Source organism: Miniopterus schreibersii (genome assembly GCF_964146895.1).
Source record: "Miniopterus schreibersii genome assembly, chromosome: 11".
Taxonomy (NCBI): Eukaryota; Metazoa; Chordata; class Mammalia; order Chiroptera; family Miniopteridae; genus Miniopterus; species Miniopterus schreibersii.
Window position 1 is genome coordinate 56,355,497 of NC_138111.1, and position 20,577 is coordinate 56,376,073.

At 43.1% G+C, this 20,577-nt stretch overlaps 1 protein-coding gene and 1 pseudogene across 2 annotated transcripts in view; both read left to right on the forward strand.

The window, feature by feature from the left end:
- Positions 1–20,577, forward strand: part of FOCAD (focadhesin) — a 256,525-nt gene that overhangs the window by 235,166 nt on the left and 782 nt on the right. Inside the window, exons 36-43 of the mRNA XM_081150464.1 lie at positions 1,099–1,227; positions 3,316–3,431; positions 6,241–6,501; positions 7,648–7,737; positions 13,341–13,518; positions 15,087–15,184; positions 16,616–16,867; positions 18,998–19,073. Of these exons, the coding sequence (XP_081006590.1) occupies positions 1,099–1,227; positions 3,316–3,431; positions 6,241–6,501; positions 7,648–7,737; positions 13,341–13,518; positions 15,087–15,184; positions 16,616–16,867; positions 18,998–19,073 (1,200 nt within the window). The remainder of the gene's footprint in view (positions 1–1,098; positions 1,228–3,315; positions 3,432–6,240; positions 6,502–7,647; positions 7,738–13,340; positions 13,519–15,086; positions 15,185–16,615; positions 16,868–18,997; positions 19,074–20,577) is intronic.
- On the forward strand, positions 7,985–9,754 carry LOC308564018 (nucleoporin p54 pseudogene; annotated as a pseudogene). The gene is made up of 2 exons: positions 7,985–7,990; positions 8,222–9,754. The product of its transcript is annotated as a nucleoporin p54 pseudogene (transcript).

The window sequence follows — 20,577 nt, forward strand, 5'->3', positions numbered from 1 at the left end:
TCTGCTTCTCCTTTTTCTGTGCTGCTCCTTTCTCTGTGCTTCTCGTTTCTGCAGCTGGTTTCCTCTTGCTGACTCTGTCCTACTTCTTTCCCCTCAGTCTCCTGATTCTGCTGCCTTTCTGCTGCTTTTCTGCCTCTGCTTCTCCTTTCTCTGTGCTGCTCCTTTCTGCAGCTGGTTTCCTTTTGTGGACTCTGTCCCACTTCTGCTTTCCCCTCAGTGTCTGCTGATTCTGCAGCTCTTTCTAGTAATTCTGACCCTGCTTTCACTTTTCCTAGTGATGCTTTTTGCCAATTCTGCTCTTTCTGCTGACGCTGGTTTCCCTTCTGCTCATGTTCCTCCTGCTACTTGCGCTTCTCCTTCTTGGTTCTGTGTTTCTATACATCATTTCTGACCTCCTTGTAACCTCACTTTTACATGACCCTTAATGGCTACCCCAGTCCTGACTGCACCTTATGGCTTCACTTACAACCATTCCATGTCTCATTTTTTTTCAATTTCAATTTACTTCCCCACCTGAATAAGAAGAATATCATATTAAGTCATGCCTCTGTGTCATAGATAGCTGGTTAACCTATGGATTAGCTGTTACCTTAAATGCTCACCTCTGGAGCAGTAAGCCATGCACAGGCCGAGGAGAACCGTGAATCACGTGGTACAGAACATGCCCATTTAGGGCCACAGGGACTGAAGGTAACCCGTAGTCCTTAAAAGGAGATGCGCCTGAGCCAGCAGTAATCGTCTCCTTTTCTGGAAGTGAACTGAACAGTGAGCAAGTGGTGAGGCAATACTGTAGAGAAGGTTACGCTTTTAAAAAAGATGGGTGGAAAGCCATGAGAAAGCATGGAAGACAGCTAAGTATTTATATTTAATATTCCTGCCCAGACAAGAGGGGAAGACTGAAGACAAATAAGAGAGAGAACAGAGGGAGCAAGTTTTCATAGTAAATGGGGTTGAGATCAGGAGCACAGGATTGAAGGACAGACCAGGATGGAAGATGCAGTGCCGACCCCTTTGGGACGAGAAGAGCCAGGAGGGAACGCTGCCTTCTGCACTCTCCTGATGCCTCGAAGTTCTCTTACTGTTTCCTCTCTCTTGCAGGCCCCGAGTCGGTGCCTCCCTCCCTTCTCAAGGTGGCGATGAAACCCATAGCGGCGGGTGGCGAAAGCTACCAGTACCCGCCCGTGAACTGGGCTGCGCTGCTGTCCCCGCTCATGAGGCTCAACTTCGGTAAATATCAAGGGTTTTAGGTCTTCAGGCTCTGATTTGAGGGCGTGACCTGAGTAGGAAGGTGGACCCTGTGTCACAGAGGCGCTGACTAGGTGGACCTTCGGGCTTCTGAGATTGGACTTCGTGGATGGGTTGCTTTCCCTGGTCTGATGACTAGCTGAGGGTGAGGAGGGGGGTGAAGGCTCGGGCGGACACAGAGAGATGCCCGCTCAGCCCGCTCCCGGGAGGCGTGCGTGCGGCTGGGCATGTGCTGCGGGCACCGGGAAGCCGGCCGGCTGGTCCTCAGCCTGCGCTTCCAGAGGCCTAGGTTTAGCCCAGGGGCGCTGTGACATTTTCTGTTGCTGCTGTAGCATTTCCACAGACTCAGTGGCTTGAACCACCACAAGTTTACTTATTTATCTTATAGTTCTGTAGCTCACAAGTGCAACATGGTTCTCTCTGGGCTGAGGATGGGGTATCAGCAGAACAGCATTATTTCCTAGATGCTTTAGGGGGGTGTTGTGGTTTGAACTCCCCTCGCCCCCCAGAGGTCGTATGTTGAAATCCTAACCTCTCGTAGGATGGAATTAGGAGGTGGGGCCTTTGAGAAGTGACTAGGTCATGAAGGTGGAGCCCTCAGGAAAGGGATTAGTGCTCCCAAAAAAGAGGCCCCCCTGGAGCTCCCAGCCCTTCCACTATGTGAGAAATCGGCAGCCTGCGTCTCAAACAAGGATCCTCACCAGAACCTGACCAGGCCGGCACCCTGATCGTGGAATTCCAGCCTCTGGAACTGTGAGAAATAAATTTTTGTTGATAAGCTGTACAGTCTGTTATTTAGTTATAGCAACCCAGACAGACTAAGAAAGGGAGAGTCTCTCTTCTTCCTTTCTAGCTTCTAGAGGCTGCCCACAGGTCTTGGTTTGTGGCCCCCCTTCATCATCAAAGCAAGCAGCAGAGGGCTGAGGCCTTCTCATGCTGGCATCTGTCTGGTTCTCTGCAGCTGGACACGTTTAAGGGTTCATGTAATTAAAGAATCCAGTTGAATAATCCAGGAGAACCTCCCCATCTCAAGGTCATTAACTTTAATCACATCTGCAAAGTTCCTTTGCCATACAAGGTACCATATTCACAGGTTCCAGAGATTAGGATGTGGGCATCCTTGGAGGCCATTCTGTCTACCACAGGCACTTTGTGGTGAGAGGCAAAGGGAATACTTGCCTCCACACCTGTAGTCCATCCACAGCAGCCTCCTTTATGGACTTAGCATATGCAGATTTAATTTCATGTACTTGCCCCTCACCTTCAAAAAAAGGGGGGGACAATAATTTTAACAATGCTGCAATTGTGGGTGTTTGTGTGTATTTGTCATGAGTGCTGTTTTTTACAGTAGGGTGCCTATTTATATATGATCTACAGAAAGATTTCTGTACTGTAATTTATGTGTGAAACTTAATAGATAATCAAAGATGATTTTGACTGTACACAGTTTTTTATTTAAATGTTTCATTTTAACCTAATCCTAGTATAAGATATGATGTTACTCTTCAGTATTATTAGAGATTTCATTTGAAGAAATATATCCTTCTGCCCCTCCCCTGCTTTTGCATTTGCGTGCTGCATTGAAAATGTTTGTGTTTTAGTAAAACTCCTTAGAAAAAAAGAAGGAAATACGTCTGGTGATGGGGATCAGACAGTTAAACTCGATCACTGTAGAATGTGGCTTCATCCTTAAGTCTTTCCAGATCTAGACAGATTTCTCTGTGGCTGAATGCAAGGCTGAGAGGAGGGGAGTACAGAGGCAAAGAGATCTGTAGCCAAAATTTTCTCAAATGTTTGCTAGTACTTCAGCGTTTAGGTTTATCTGTATATCATGAGAGATATTACCCCAGCTAGCGCAAGGCCCTTGTCAGTCCTAAGACTTGGGATTCTGATGCCAGTGGGTACATTCTTTTATCTCATTCCTAAAAGGTCTCTTGAAATACCTCTTGGTTTTCTAAAGTTCTTCTTCTGGTAGAAGTCACACATGCAGGTGCTTTGACTTGAGATGCTCGAGACTGAAAAGCAGAGGAGCAGCTACACTAGATAGTCTTTTTCTTTCTTCTCTTTCAGGTGAAGAGATACAGCAACTGTGCCTTGAAATTATGGTGACTCAGGCACAGTCATCCCAGAACGCAGCTGCACTGTTGGGACTGTGGGTGACACCCCCGCTGCTCCACGGACTCAGTGTATGTAGTAACTAAGGGTGTCGGGGCCTCAGGAGGATATGCTTTGTTGTGGAGAGATTAGCATTCATTTGGGGGTGTTCTCAAAGTCAAGAGTGGACAAGTGGGATTTCACAAAAATTGAGGGTTTGACAAGTAGCAGCTGGCCAGCAGAGTAGAAGATTGTGTGATTTAGGATTCTGCCATAACTGTCACCATTCGTGCTACCAGCTACCATTTATTCCAATAAGGGGAAATGCTGATCAGAGGTGTTAAAGTTCCTTTCTCACATTCGTACAGCTAGGAAGTTGTAGAACTGTTTGAACCTAGGTTTATTTGTTTATGGGACACACATAATCATTTCAGTAGGTATTAAGAGAAAGACAAATCCGCATGTACAGGATATATGAGCCCTCCTTTTCACAGAAAAGATGGCAATTAAGGTGAGCCTTGGCTAGGTAGGACTTGGTGAGGCACCCAGTTGGAGGCGCCAGGGATGTAAGTACAGAGAGTGGAACATCCCTGCAAGGGGTTCAGCTTGAGCACAGTGCCCAGGCGGAGGTGACCTGGCCTGGTTGATTACCTTGTGTCAGGGCTAACAGTGCTGGTGCTTCAGTCACACTCCTTTCTTAATTCCAGAAGAATGCAGGGAACACCTCTTGCTTCCTCAGAGGTTTACCAATGGATTCAAAGGTCAGCGAGGGACCTTATCTGTGTTACTCTTCTGTTCTAGGAGGCTGTAGTTCTTTGAGAATTCTACGAAGCCCTCTTATTATTTCCTTAAACTTTTGGCTTTAGCCCCTACTCCTCACTTTTTCTCCTTTAAGCCCTCCTGCATCTCCTAATACTTTCGGATGGCAGGTCAGTGTTATCGGTGTCTGCTTCTCGCTGTCAGCTTTCAGCACTGTCTGCTCCAGGCAGCTCCCACCTAGCTACCGCTTAATGAGCGCTTGCTATGCCCCTGGTACTTGTGAGCACTTTCAGACATTCGGATTAAATCCCTTCAACCCGGACAGGCTGATTTTCTTTTTTTTACTTTATTGAGTTAGAATTTATACTCCATAAAATATGGCCATTTTAAATGTAATTGAATTTTAGTCCATTTATACATTGTCATCCATCACCAAGAATACTTTCATAACCCCCGAAAGTTCCATTGTACCTGCTTGTAGTCAATCTCCCTTCCCAGCCTCAGACCCAGGCTTCCACTGATCCGTTCTCTGTCTTAGTCCTTCCTTTTTTTAAGAGAACTTTCATATAAAGTTTAGAAATTCTTCAGAATGGGATCGTACAATATGAAGTCTTCTGTGTGTGGCTTATTTTACTTCTGAGCAGCAGATTTTATTATTTCCATTTTACAGGCTGATAAACTGAGGCAAATGGAGGTTAAGCCGAGTTCACATCTCTGACAAATGGAAGAGAGTCTGGGTGACCCTAGAGCCCATGTCTTACACACTATACTATTAACTCCTTCCTTCTGAATTAGGTGTGACTCTCCCAGCCTGTTGACCTAAGAAATTTTTCTAAGTTTTAGTTTTCTTCCCATTTCTTTCAGATCTGTGCTACTCTTCCATTTGTCCTTGATTGTTGACCTTTCATATTATCTCTGTTAATACATTAAGTTTGTGAATTCATTTTCTTAATTATATACCTTCTCATTTTAAAAAATGGTTTGAAATGGCATATTCTTTAAAGTGAGCTCTTCAGATTTATACTAAGGCAACAGCATTGATCTTTTTAGAAATTTACTGATTTTTGTCAGGCTATTTCTTTATACCACTTCTTTTAGATTTGCTGCTCCTTTAGTATCATACTTCTGTTTCTAAGAATTCTTTAAAATTTATTTTTATTGCTGACAGTATTACAGATATCTCCCATTTTGCCCCTTTGCCCCCATTTACCCAGCCCCTCCCCATCCCAGGCTTCACCACACTATTGTCTGTGTCCATGGGTTATGCATATATGCATATAAGTTCTTTGGTTAATCTCTTCCTGCTCCCCTCCCCATCCCCTTTCCCTCTGAGATCTGTTAGTCTGTTTCATGCATCCATGTCTCTGGACCTATTTTGTCACTTTATTTTGTTCATTAGACTCCACATATAAGGAAGATCATGTGATTTTTGTCTTTCTATGACTGGCTTATTTGCTTATCATAATAATCTCCAGGTCCATCCATGCTGTCACAAAGGGTAAGAGATCCTTCTTTTTTATAGCCGCGTAGTTTCTAAGAATTTTTGAAGCATGCCCTCTTAAAGTTGGTGGTCCCAGAGCTGTTACTAACAGGGCCCCTTCTAGCTCTCTGGGACTCAGACGCTAGGGTCCATTTCACATGCTCAGCTGTCCTTTGGCCAGAAATGGTCTCTGATGTCAGTTCCTCTTTTTATGTCCCTGTGCCTCCTCAGAAGATGGAGTCAGGACTACCAGGTACTCTGTTTAGTTGATTTCCAGCAGACAAACCTTTCATCTTCAGGAGCTTTTCTTGACAGAAAATGTGGCTTTTTAAGACTGAATAGCAGCAACTGCGATGAAGCATTTTATTCCCCTCATTGAAAAAATCCCAGGTTTAAGCTGAGTAGTTCGCAGATGGATTGGCAGTTACTATGTATACACATGAGTCGGGCTGGATCAGAAGTCCCTGCTGCAGCCAAAAGGACATGGCACGCACTGGGGGCCCATTGAACCAGGAAGCCGTGGGAAATCGAGGGGCAGGAAGTCACCTGAATCTCTTATCTCAGCCCGCTCGCAAACACAGCGATGACCTGGACGGAGTTTGGGGGGCATTGCAAACCCAGGACTGCCTGTTTACATCTGACCTCTTCTGTTTTCCTTCCAGCTGAACATCAAGAAATACCTCCTGGTGTCTGCACCGCTGTGGGCCAAACATGTCTCCAATGAACAGATCCTGGGTTTTGTTGAAAACTTAATGGTGGCAGTTTTTAAAGCCCCTTCCTCACTGTCCACTCCTGAGTTATGCCCGAGCGCCTTGCAGGGTCTGAGCCAGGCCATGAAACTGCCCAGCCCTGCCCACCACCTCTGGAGTCTGCTCTGCGAAGCTACTGGGAAAATTTTTGACCTTCTGCCAAATAAGATTCGGGTGAGGAACAAAAATATTTACATTCCTGACAATTTATGTTTGGGCTTTTTTAAAGCCTTTTTGGCTAAGTAGGGAGGTACATGTTGTAAGAAGGAGGTGGGAAGGCTAGCAGGAAACAACCACGTTCTCTGCTAAGAATGTGTTTGCTTCCAGGATCCAAATTGAGGTTGAATATTTAGAACCAAAGTCTTGAGCAAGTTCAGAAGCCAGTTAACCGGTGCTGCACCGGGAAGTTTGCTCTTAGGCCTTTTACCAAATGCCTGTAGAAGCTGAGCAAGCTCAGAAACCCTTACACTCTACACCCAAGAATTTTTGGGCATGCCATTTACTTTACACCCCGAGACTCCTTGGGCATGCCGTTCACTTTACACCCCAAGACTCCTTGGGCATGCCGTTCACTTTACACCCCGAGACTCCTTGGGCATGCCGTTCACTCTACACCCCGAGACTCCTTGGGCATGCCGTTCACTCTACACCCCGAGACTCCTTGGGCATGCCGCTCACTCTACACCCCGAGACTCCTTGGACATGCCGCTCACTGTACACCCCGAGACTCCTTGGACATGCCGCTCACTTTACACCCTGAGACTCCTTGGGCGTGCCGTTCACTTTACACCCCGAGACTCCTTGGGCGTGCCGTTCACTCTACACCCCGAGACTCCTTGGACATGCCGCTCACTGTACACCCCGAGACTCCTTGGACATGCCGCTCACTTTACACCCCGAGACTCCTTGGGCGTGGTGCTCACTTTATACCCCGAGACTCCTTGGGTGTGCCATTCACTTTATACCCCGAGATTTCTTGGGCATGCCATTCAGTACTGTTCATATGAAGTGACCTAGTACTAGCCTTTCCCCTCCCCCAATAGGCCCTGGAATTATAGTTTTACAAAGATGGTAAAAATGTGTTTGGAATGATGGATCCAGATGAGACAAAAGAAAGAACAGCCAAACAAATACACAAAATAACAAGAAAGATGTTTTTTAAATGAGGAAGAAAATGACCACATATTTTAGTTTGGCTAAAATGAAAATCTCATCAGTTGCTAATTGTGGAGATAAGCTAATCTAACGATCTGTCAGAACATTAAGAATATACTTCCCTTACATTGTATTCTGACATGCTTGGGCTTTTTCCTTTACCAGAGAAATGACTTAGAGCTGTATATCAGCGTAGCAAAATGCCTCTCGGAAATGACAGATGACGAAGCCAGCCGGGTTGCTCCGGTTACTGAGGTAATAACATCTCTATGTATTTTTTCATTACTGAGGCTACTTTGGCTTCCTACTTGTTACTGTTAATTTCAGAAACCCAGCTCTGTGTCACTCGGGGTCTGTGTCCACCCTAGTCCTGTGGCTGGTTCTTAAATGCCGTGTGTAATGACCTTTTAACCTAATTAATCCCGCTTGATCAAGAACACTTTAGTGTCATCTGTGGGCAAAACTAAGTACAGGGCAATGTCTTCAATAAAAATCCACGAAAATGGGTGTATTCTGACTAAAGAACTTCCTGGTGCATGGGAGACATAAATAAGTAGCTCAGGTCACACATTTATTTTTCTTCGCCTGATAATTATCCTTTCGGAATGAAGAAAGGTGTTTGATTAAAAAAAGCACTATTAGCCCTGACACAAGATAATTAACAGGCCCCCTCACACCAATGCCCAGTCAAATGATGAATGAGCGAAAAGTAGCATGCCAGTAAGGCTGCCAGGTTTAGCAATGTAATAAATTTGGGCGGTGCACCGAGTGTCGCGGGAGCAGCTGCTCGGCCCCTGGCTCCTGCGACGTGGCCTTCAACTTTGGGGCTCCCTCGGGCACCTCGCGCACCGCTGCGGCCCCCGCAGCCTCCGTGGGTGGGTTCAGAGGATTCGGGACGACGTCTGCAGTGGCAGGTTCTGCATCCAGCTTTCCTGCCCCAGCTGACACAGGCACTCGTGCATTAGGTGGTCTCTCCAGTCAGCCTACACAAGCTCCTGCCCAGTCCAACCAACTGATAAATACTGCAAGTGCTCTTTCTGCTCCAGCACTGTCAGGAGATGAGAGAGATGCTATTTTGGCAAAATGGAATCAACTGCAGGCCTTTTGGGGAACAGGGAAAGGATATTTCACCAATAACATTCCACCAGTGGAATTCACACAAGAAAATCCCTTTTGCCGATTTAAGGCAGTAGGTTATAGTTGTATGCCCAATAATAAAGATGAAGATGGGCCAATGGTTTTAGTTTTCAACAAAAAAGAAACAGATACTCGAAGCCAGCAACAGCAATTGGTAGAATCATTGCATAAAGTTTTGGGAGGAAACCAGACCCTTACAGTAAATGTAGAGGGTATTAAAACATTGCCAGATGATCAGACAGAAGTTGTCATTTATGTTATTGAACGTTCCTCAAATGGTACTTCAAGAAGAGTTCCAGCTACAACACTATATGCCCAATTTGAACAAACCAATATAAAAACACAATTGCAGCAACTTGGTGTAACCCTCTCTATGACTAGAACAGAACCTTCTCCTGCACAGATCAAACAGCTTTTGCAGAACCCTCCTGCTGGTGTTGATCCTATTATCTGGGAACAAGCCAAGGTGGATGACCCTGATTCTGAAAAGTTAATTCCTGTACCAATGGTGGGTTTCAGAGAACTTCTTCGGAGACTGAAGTTTCAAGATCAGATGACTAAGCAGCATCAGACCAGATTAGATATTATATCTGAAGATATTGGTGAATTACAGAAGAATCAAACTACAACTATGGGCAAAATTGCACAATACAAGAGGAAACTCATGGACCTTTCCCATAGAACCTTACAGGTCCTAGTCAAACAAATTCAGAGGAAGAGTGGTTATGCCCTCCAAGCTGATGAAGAGCAGATGCGAGTTCAGCTAGATACAATTCAGTGTGAACTAAATCCACCTACTCAATTTAAGGGCCGACTAAATGAACTGATGTCCCAAATCAGGATGCAGAATCGTTTTGGAGCGGTCAAATCTGAAGAAATATATTACATAGATGCAGATCTGTTAAGAGAAATCAAGCAGCATTTGAAACAGCGACTGGAAGGCCTTAGCCACTTGATTAGCATCATAAAAGATGATCTAGAAGATATAAAGTTGGTAGAATATGGATTGAATGAAACCATCCACATCAGAGATGGCGTATTTAGTTGACAGATCACAAACTTGTTAAAGGTTCGTGAACTGTATCTTCTTGCTACATCAGGCCTTCCCTAAAAAAGAAACTGACCACACATGGAGAAAAAAAGGAAGAAAATCCTCTTCTGGCTTGGTTTTTGAGGAGGTTACTGACAAATTATTGTTCTTCAGATTCAAAATAAGTCACTTCACAACTCTTCAAAGACAGCCTTTGGAAGATTCCATCTAAAAGCTGTTATTTACTTTGAGAAGTACATAATTAACAAAAACATGTACTATTATACATTTTTACAACAGCATTTTTCTTAAGAATAATCATTGTTTAATGATTATTCTCCATTGAGCCTGTACTGTGCTTTCCATAGCAAGTAAATATGCCAGATCTGCTTTGCCCATAAAATGTATGACTACTTGGCTGTTGGAGATTTTTACTTCAGAATGTAAATGTACATCAGTTTTTATATTTGTGAATTCACCTGTGGGAGGAGTAAAGAAATTCAAGAGTAGTTAATGATTAATGTGGTTTTCTTTTCATTCTATAAAAGATTTGAAAATATATTTTTATATTATTTTATTTATTTGAAATTTACAGATACCCTTATAAGCAATTAGTATATAACAAAATTACATTTTATCATTTTTGCAACTTTTTGTTTTTTAAACCTTTTTATTTCTAATAAAGATGAAAACAAATTCTTGATTATAATTACTTTTATGGAAAAAAAATTTGCAGATAAACAGTGAATAATTTTTCAGTAAGTACATCCCAATGGACATATTTATTCAAATGGACCCTGCATACCAGGTAATATCAAAGTTCCTATGGAACGGGGAGCCCTCACATAGCTGGTGGACATCTTACTCCACTTTAAGGAAGGTTTTACCCACTCAATCAAATCCTTGAATTTCTGCATCATGTGCAGTGATTCGTAAAGTTTGGTCGCTGGACCAGCAGCATCAGTATCGCCTGGGAACTGACTAGATATGCAGATTCTCAAGTCCCACCCAGACGGACCCAATCAGAAACTTTATAGGCGGGGCCCAGGACTCTGTTTTCACAGTCCTTCCAGGTGATAGTGATGCATCTTAAGGTTTGAGGACCACTATTAGAGTGTTTGGAATGTCAGCATTTTGGAGATGAGCTTATTTTAAGCCAGGAGAAGCAGTATAAGGAAATGCTTAAGTGAATGGACTCCGGAGCCTCACTGCCAGGGTTTGAAATCCAGCTCTAATTTACCATTGTGACCTTAGTTACATTTCATAACCTCGCCCTGCCTCAGTTGCCTCATCTATAAAAGGGAGATAATAGCACCTACCTGTTTGGGTTAGTTTGTGAGTTAAATGACTTAATCCACGTTAAGTTCTTGGAAAAGTACCTGACCCAAGGCAAGTACCCAGTAATGGTTTATTATCCTAATTATTATATTCATGTAATTTATCATATCCTATTATCATATTCATGTAATATAGTTAGAAATAATGCATGCAATTTACTTTGTGGTACCTAGAACGGAAGGTTGCTGTGTTACTCACTCGGGTTCCTAAAGTACCATTCAGAACATTGTTACCAAAATAAACTAAATAGCCTTCTGATGTCCCCAAAAGAGTTAGTGTGTTCCTCTGAGGTCAGTGTTTTCATTTCTGGAAAAAACAGAGGTAAGAATGCTGTAGTGGTGAAGACATCAGACTCCCTGGGCTCCAGTTCTTTTCTGCCACCTATAGTGGTGTGACCTAAAGCCAAGTTATCCCACCTCTGTGCTTCAGTCTCCTCATCTCAAAGGAGGGATGCAGATAGTAATCTATTGCATACAGTTTATGTGAGAAGTCAGTGGTTAATACAGTGGCTAAACTTTTTGGTCTTAAAAATTATTGAGGACTCCAAAGAGCTTTTATTTATATGGGTCACATCTGTCAATATTTACGGTATTAGAAATTAGAACTAGGAAATTTTAAAAACATTTACTTAAAAGTAATAATAATAAACCAGTTGTATCTTAACATAGACAAGAAAGAAATATTTTCCAGAAAATCAAAACAACTAATGAGGAAAGTGGCATTGCTTCACATTTTTGCAAGTCTCTTTCCCATCTGCATGCCTTGATAGAAGACAGCTGGTTCCTCATCGCTGCTTCCTTTTCTATCTGTTGTGACATTATTTTCATGAAGTATGTGAAGAAAATCCAGCCTCATACAGATAAGTAGGTAGAAGGGGAAGAATGTGTTAAAAGGGTTTTCACATAATTATGGATCTCTTTCTTTGATCCCGTAACCGAAACTCAACAGGTGTAGTAGCTGCGGTGTGGAACCTGGAGTCATCAGTGAACTTCAAGTCCTCCGTTACATTAAAACCCCTTGTCTGGCTTGTCCCCGGGGTCTGTTACCAACACGTGATTTTGTAACATCATACATTGACCACTTGAAAAATTTTGAATCACTAAGTTTTGAAAATCTTCCAAATGCTGATACGTTTCATGTATAATATCAAAACATATATTTGTTAGCATCGGCAGCAATCTCATCAGGAAAGTCTGTATGTATTGGGAAGCTGTCAAACTCGTATAAGCAGATACGCATTTTCAAAAAGTCTAATTTTTGCTTGAAAGTCCAATTTTTTTTTATTGGCAGTGAGTACTGTCAAGTATTTTCCTTGAAGTGACAGTCTGGCTTCCTTCAGTTTTAAGAAAGCAGCCTGTCAAATACTCAGTTTGAATAAGCACAGGTGTCGGTGAGAAGAGGCGATTTCAGCTCTCGGCCCAGGGAGACCGGTGTTTTTCCTGGAGCCGACCATCACCCCTGTCCGCAGCAGGAGTCCCTTAGGTATACTTCCCATGTCACACAGAATGTTAAAAGGATGTGTGCTCAAGGGCAAAGGCTTAATGAAACTAATAATCTCTACTGTTTACAGCAGTGATTTTCAGCTGGTGTGCCACAGGAATTTTTAAAACGTGATACCTGACTGTTTAGTCAGGGGCACTGACCTCTTTTCCCTTAGATTGTCAAGTAAAAAAATGACAGCCAACAAAACAACAACCGTCGGGTGTGACTGAAACAAATTATACTTTTCTAATTTTTTGTCAGATCCACAAGAAGTACAATATATTTTTTGATGTGGCACAGGATTTTAGCAACTAGTTTATGTGCCATGAGATGAAAAAGGTTGCAAATCGCTGGTTTACAGGGATGTTTTAAGTAAAATCGATTTTTCAAGAAGTCCAAGTTGCAATGAAAAATACAATGAATATTAGTACAGTTTGATGCTATTATGAACATACTTTGACCTCACAGACGCTCTAAAAGGGTCTTGGGGTCCCCCCGAGGTCTGTGCACTGCACTTGTGAACTGCCAAGTTAATATGTGTCGAGTGCTTAGAGTGGCTCCTAGCACATGGTAAGTGCTGTATGTGTGTTATCGTTGTATTTGTGCGTTCTTACTAAGTATTATCACCAGTTATCCCTGAAACCATTGACGGTTTTTATGAGAAAACAGGAGGTGACATTGCAACACTATCTGCAAGTACACTTTGACAGCGCGCGCAGGCAGGCAGGTGACCCGCCGCAGGAGATGAGCGGGTTGAGCATTTGGAATAATAATCACCTTCACACTCACCCTTTCTGTTCTGCCCTTGCCCTGAGGTTCTATACCGACTTCAGTTAATTTAATAGTAACTGAACAACTGGCTTTTTTGCAGAGCAGCATAGAAAAGGCCGCCTTTGTCAGACTGTACTTGGTCTCTCAAGGACGGTTCCCCTTGATGGGCTTGAATGACATGCTCAGCGTCGCTGTTCAGCACCCTGAGAAAGATGCCCTGGCCTGGATGATCCTGCACAGCTTATACCAGGCGCGGATCGTGAGCCATGCCAACACAGGTGAGCCCTGCCAACCGGGGGGGCGCCAGGAACAGAGAGGTGCCGCCATCCCTTTAGTTGTAATTGTTCGCCCAACTTAAGAACTGGTTTAGTGCTTCTTGACCTAGCTGAGGCCTTGTTACCCTGAATGAGGAGCACCTTGGCTGGAAAGGAGCAGTTAAAGCTCCCAACATGGGAACAAATTCTTTTGAAAATTTGTGTCTTGTTTTTGGCCCTCAAGGATGTAAGTTTATCAGGTAGACCCTGCCTGCTTCCCTTTCTCAGACTGATAGGATTTCCGTTGACTGTGCCTGATGTTTTCATGAAAATGGCTTTGGGGTAGTCACTTAAACAAAAAACGAGCAACAATGAACTTAAATATTTGTTCTCTAGAGGAACTTCTCAGGGGTGAGAAGAGTAAAATCTGGACAAGCTAACTACAGCCTCAAGCCAGAAGTTCCAGGCCTGGAGCTCTGCTAATGAATCCTATGGGGCAACTTTTAACCCTTGTAGACATTTAGGCTAATAGTGGTCCGAAAAGGGAACTCCTTCAGCTCTCCTCCCACGCCTTTGGTCATATGATTAGAATTTCCCGAGCCTGCATTCAGGCTCTGAGTGGCCCCTGGCGTAAGGGGGTCAGGAAAGGCTGGGAGGCCCGTAACCCTAGGCCAGGTACTTATGTTTTGAGCCCCATCTCCTGTATCTTGAATGTTCTGGGAGAAAACTGGCAAACATCATTGTAACACACTTTGCAAAACTGGTAGGGAAGTTTGATTCCCCTTCCTCGCTGGCAGTTGAGGTACAGCAGTCGTCTCATGTTTGCGCTGGTGCTTGCCCGATGGAAAATGAACCGTGATGAGAAACTACACTGTTTCTACTCAAAAGCAAAACTGTGTTTATCAGGGGAGAAAAGTCCAGCAGGTGCTCCCAATAAGCATGACGACAATTAAAGCAGATTGAAATAGATGTGAGATTGCCCTTGGTCCTAACCTTCAAATTTAGTTCCCATATTTTTCTCGTTCACTAAATTTTGAAAACCTTCCCAAGTAGTTTTTACTATAACAGGAATCCTCATTTTTAAAAAATAAAAAAGGGGAAAAATCAATATTTATGTTGCTTATTCTTCAGTTGCCCTGTAACATCTGGTGGTTTTTTTTCTGTTTATGTCTTCATGCTGGATTTTCTGTGTGATTTGGGAATAAAGTGGGAGAATTTAAGCTAAGGACTGTAAATGCAACTAATCCAGGGTTCAACGTCACTGGCCAGTTGGCATGCCCAATTTCTCATGGTGTGTTTAATGTGGAGAAAGAACTCCAATAAATGTATTTTATCACTAGTGGGTAGGTAGGTGTAAAGATGAAATTAGTCATCGAAAATGACCAAAATACGGTCACCTGCTGTGAACAGAGTCAACTCTCACTGCTCCAGGGGATTGCAAGGCTCAGGTTTTGTGAGAGAACTGGGAACTAGTTGGAGAAGGCCTCACCAGGTGTGCTGCCTGAGCTGCCATGGTCATAGTCATTACTGTTCTGTTTTGCATTTCAAAGGAAAAACCTTGGGTGGGTAAGAAATGTTTTTCTTTTTTGCAGGTGTGTTGAAGAGAATGGAATGGCTCTTGGAACTGATGGGTTATATCAGAAGTATTGCTTACCAGTCAACGTCTGTTCAGAACGTGGCTCTTGATGAGGTACAATTTAGAGGAGGAATTTGTAACTTTCTTAAAATACAGAACTTATATTTTTTTTCCCCAAAAGAGGAATGTGTTGCTGCTTGTAGCTTTCTTTTCCTCCTTTTATTTTTGGGAAACAACAGTGGTGACAACTCTGATGTCACAGGAAATGGATGTTCTTACCAGGCTCTTGGAGATACCTAGGGTAAAGATTTCAACAGAATACATTCCCGGACAGGCAGCACACAAAGGACATTAACTGGAAGGGAACCCGGGGTCCTCCGTACTTGGGCTTGATCCCACAAAGGAGGTGGGGTTCAGGGCTCTGGCCTCCACACTGGCCCAAGAGGCTTCACACGCCTGCTTTGAAGAGATTTCTGGAGTGTGTGCAAGTCATCTGTGTGCGCCGGTACCTCTGGGCACGTGTGCGTAAGTCAGAGGGGTTTTCAGCGCACCTTCCAAATGGCCTCTGACCCAGAACAGGTTAACAACCACTGGTATTGGGTGAGTTTAAAAAGAAAAAGATTAATAAATCAAATGATGGCAGCACCTTTTCACTCCTCATTTTCTTAGCTGCCCACTGTGCAAGTTTTAGGGGTAGAATTTTTTTCGATAGGCATGTTTCATTCACGGGTTTCCTTTGTGAGTAAAAATGTGCACAGCCCGGAATGTTGTCTGACATTCTGCCCCACTTTTCTGAGGAGCTGTGTGTGTTTTTAAAATTTTAGTTATAGTAGGAATTTTAAGAGATTGAGGAGTTCTTTTGGAACTTCTTTAAACTAGCATAATCTGTCTTCTTTTTCTTGTCTCCTAAGCTTTTATTAGCCACCTCTGTTTTCTTACAAAATTCTTTTAAAACCTAGAAAATACAGATAAGCAGGAGGAAGTGTAATTTAAATCACAATAATCCAACATCTCAGAGGTAGCCCCTGTTACCACCATTGCTACCATCTTCTAAATTAATCTAAAATCTAAAGGGATGAAAAAATAAAATAAAGGGATGGATTCTAGACAGATTTGTTAAAATTTGTCAGGAGAGTCATTTGTTTTTGTTCAAAAATAGAACAAGACTATAAATAGCCCTCTCCATAGCATCTTGATTAATTTTTAATCTCTTTGAAAACACCAAACTGGGTGAGTATTTGGATCGCAGTGTGATTAGGAATTAAATTATGTTTCTCCTGAAATGTTAGAGCAATAATAATAATGAAATTGATGGGCCTTCTGTATTCACAAAAGAGGAGCCCAAAAACATACCAGAGCCCTATGATGCCTCTTTATTAAGTATGGAAACGGAACTTGTTCTTCAGGCCAGTTCCTCTCTGGGGTAGGGATGGAGCAAGAGGAAGGGAATAGAGCATTGCATCATGATGGAGGCTGTGTATGTGAAATGTGTTACTCTGGGTGGTTAAAACATGTGACCTAACCTTGTTTCTGTTTCCACTGTAGGCTTTGGACTTCTTGTTGCTGGTATTTGCATCTGCTGTGGTTGCATGGGCAGACCATGCCGGCCCTCTCCTGCTCGGTCTCAGTGCCAGTTGGTTGCCATGGCATCAAGAAAATGGCCCGGCCGGGCCAGCGTCGAGCTTCCTTGGCAGGAGTCCAATGCACAGGGTCACTCTGCAGGAGGCCCTCACTCTCCTTCCCAGCAGCATGCTACTTCTGCTGCAGAAAGAGCCGTGGAAGGAGCAGACCCAGAAGGTGAGGTTGCAGGCCGCCTGCTCATCAGGGCAGGTGGCCGTTTTCTCCTCGGCAATATCTGCTGTAGATGTGAAGTGGGAGTTAAGTGAAGCTTGAATCACACCACAGGTTTTCATGCTCAGCCCCAAGTCTCAGGCAGAGGCAGAGCCTCAGAGATTGAGGCCAGTATTTTGACAACGAAAACAATTGCTCAGTCGGGGTGAGGTGGAAAGCAAAGGCCATGCCTGCATTCAGTTATCGAAGGCACGTGTGTTCTTGATTCTGGAGATGGGATGGTGCGTACCTGTCGGGGAGCTCAGACTCTCCGAGTGAGGGAGACAAGTTCAAGATTGCAAGACGGGCCCCGGCTGGTTGACTTGTCCCCTGCACCACGAGGTCGCTGGTTCAGTTCCCAGTCAGGGCGCTTGCCTGGGTTGGGGGCTGGAGCCCTGGTAAGGGGTAGGGGGCTGCAGGAGGCAACTGATGGATGTCTCTTTCTCACGTTGGTCTCTCTCTCTCCCCCCCCTTCCTCTCTAAAAATCAATAAAAACATATTTTCTTAAAAAGAGATTGCAAGATGGTATGATAAAGAAGGCAAGGTGGACAGAGTGGTGATGAACCGGGGAGGGAGGGTCAGAGAAACCTTCCGAGGGGAACTGTGAGCCTGGAGCGCTGGCCTCCCTGTACCGGTTCCCTCCATCCAGGTGCGCCCTGCTCCTCGCTCCGCTAGGTGCTGTGGGAGGTGTGTGAAGACCGAATGTGATCACCTTGCCCTCAGGAAAACCCGAACTGTGGGAAGTGCCTTTTGGTTTTCGATATTAAGATTTCCCCAGGCTACTGGCTGTCATGCTGAGAGTATGAAAATACTGTGCTTCCCGGAATTCTCCTTACGTGGCTCTGACCTGTCTGTATTTTAATACAGTTGTTTGAAAGACTCTTTTCTGAATCCCATTTAATCAAAATTGGGTTTTATGAAGTTGAAAGCTTAAAACTAATTTTATGTGGCTTATTCTTAAAACCTGAACACTAATCTTTAAAAATATTTTTGAGCTGTGGACCCAGTTTAGTTACACACAACTCCACTGAGCATCTCAATCAAAATGTCTTTGTTTTCTTAAACCTGATAAGCATTGGCAGTATTGCCCCAAATTTTGTGTGTTCTTTTGCATTGTAAATTGAAGTAGATTTAAATGTGGTATCCCCTCGGGTTATTTCTGGCCTGGGACACGGGGTTCACATTGAACTGCAATGGAGACATCCTGCATCTATTATGTATTTGTAGTGCTTGATTTATTTACTTTACCAGTAGGATATTTTAAAGCAAAGTTGAGAAAAAGAAAATAAAGAAAAAAATATTTTCATTAAAGCAGGGAATTAGAAATATTTTCTTTTTCTCTCAGTCAAGATTGGCAACACACAGGAATCAATGAAATTACCCTATATCCGATTCAAACACAATTTTGGCTGCACCCTAGGAAATCAAACTCAGGAGGACTCTGAGTTTCCACTTCATTTGCAGGATTTATGTGCAGTTAACACACTTGGCTCTACCTAGTAAATTATTTTATGCCTTTTCTCTTGCATATCAACTTGCTGTTTCATACTCATTTGGGCATAAACTGTTCCTATCTACAGAAACATATTTTATTTTAGAAACAGTGGCTTACATTTGATGTGCTTCGCTATTTCCTGCCCAGCCTAGGAGCTGCACAGTGACCCAAGTAGCAGGCCGCATGACACGAAGGAGTGTGAGGCTTTGAAGCCAGGTATACTTGGCTTCAAGTCTTGACTCTGCTATTCATTGAGAGTAAAATTGGACAAGGTTCTTGACCTGTCTGGACCTCTCAGAGCAATGAGAGAGAATGTTCATGGCACACAGGAGGCCCTTGGGCCCTTGTGTACCTCACCCTTAAAACCCATAGCAGACCTCAGGGTATTCAGCAAGGGAAAGAGGTTTGACTTTGTGGGTCATTTGACTAGGAGCTGTGTCTGTCATTAACAGCTTAAGCCTGGTCCCTTTCTCCAGGGACTCCCCCAGCCCAGTCAGGAACTACCCAGGGACTATTGCCCTGATCCGCAGGTATGCAGGCTCAAGGGTCTGACTGAGAGTGGGGTTGTCCTCACTGATACTGTTCTTCATTTTCATTCTAGTTCATTGACTGGCTATTCAACATCATGGAAAGCCCTAAAGAAGGCCTCTCTGCAAAATCCAGGGGTCTTTTAAAAGGTATGACTTCTGTGCTTTATGTCCAATATATGTTAAACCTTCCAATGTTGTCTCTGCTGCAAAACAGCATTTGAGTGGACGTTGGTCCCTGAAAGGGCTCATCCTGGTTCAGTTAGAGAAGTAACCTGGAGCTGTCACCAGTGTGGCATTTTGAATTAGAAAGTGGATTTTTAAAAAGTTTCAGTGCCTTTATTTAATTTTTATTTAAATGTTTTGTTATAATTGTAAAATATGACTTGACTTAAAATTGTAAACATTCATTAAAAGAAAAAGAGGAATCCAAATGATAACTTTGATATTTTTCCTAAGAAGTTTTTGCCCCCTCCTGTGTAGGTGTTGTTTTAACATATTTAAAATGAAATAATTGAAAAAATACACACAGATACTTTGAAAACTATCTTTTTTATTTTTAAATTATTTTTAAAGCATTTAATTTGTTCTTACACTGGCTTCATCGTAGTATTTTAATGGCTGCCTAGTATTTTGCCAAGGGAAGTTGGGCATTTCCCATGTTTCCAGGTATTTATATGGTTTTTGTGTTTTTTATAGTACTCCTCAGTTTATTAAACCATGACTGTAGGATCAACAAACATAGAAAATCTTTCTGTGAAAATTATGTAGATGTTTTTAGTCACATCTGAGAAGTTTCTTAGGTGTTGGCTCTAGGTAGGAGTGGGTGGCTGTCCTACCAGTGGCTACTGTGGGTACTGACCTGAAAAGTCTCACCCTAGGAAGGTTGCCTGTTGGCCTACTCTTCTGATCATCTATCCAGCCTCTCTGCAGCTTGGAGTCACAGTATGACTGTATTCTACTTTAAGAGTGGTATAATTTATTATTGCCGAACAGGCAAGAATTTCCTAATGTATTGGTTCTGATTCTTCTCCCTGCCCACCAAGAGGGCGGAGGCATGTCAGTGACTCTGATTCTGCTCAGTCATAGGACTTCATCGAGAATAAGGGCTGGGGCCTGAAACATTTCCACTAGACCTATCCCTAGAGATTTGCTGCTAGGATTTCCTCCGTTTGTTTCCGTTGGGGAGTGCGGACTCATTTGTAACGGCTGTGGGTCCACAATACCATTGGTTACTCCAAACATATACTGTCTCAGGTTATGAAGGTAACAAACAATTGATACTGATGAGAGGAAGAGTTATTTGGGTCAAGGAAGTAAATATTTAACTTGATTATATATTCAAGGGCTTATTAGACTCACACGCAATAATTGTGTAGCTCTAGCTTACCTACATTCCTTCACACTATTACATTTTAAATAACATCTCAATATACTTATATCAGTATTCTAAAATAATATATATAATAAGTTACCTACAGGCATTATACAGAACTTCCCTATTTTAAATTGATCCCTGAGGGACCCATGACAGATAAGAAAAGCTGTGAACTTGTGAGTACATGTTCAAATGTAGTTCAGTACAGTTCTGCTTACTCCGTTGAGCCCATGAACCTAACTTGGGGTCAGTTGGCTTTTGGTTGTTGTGGGATGT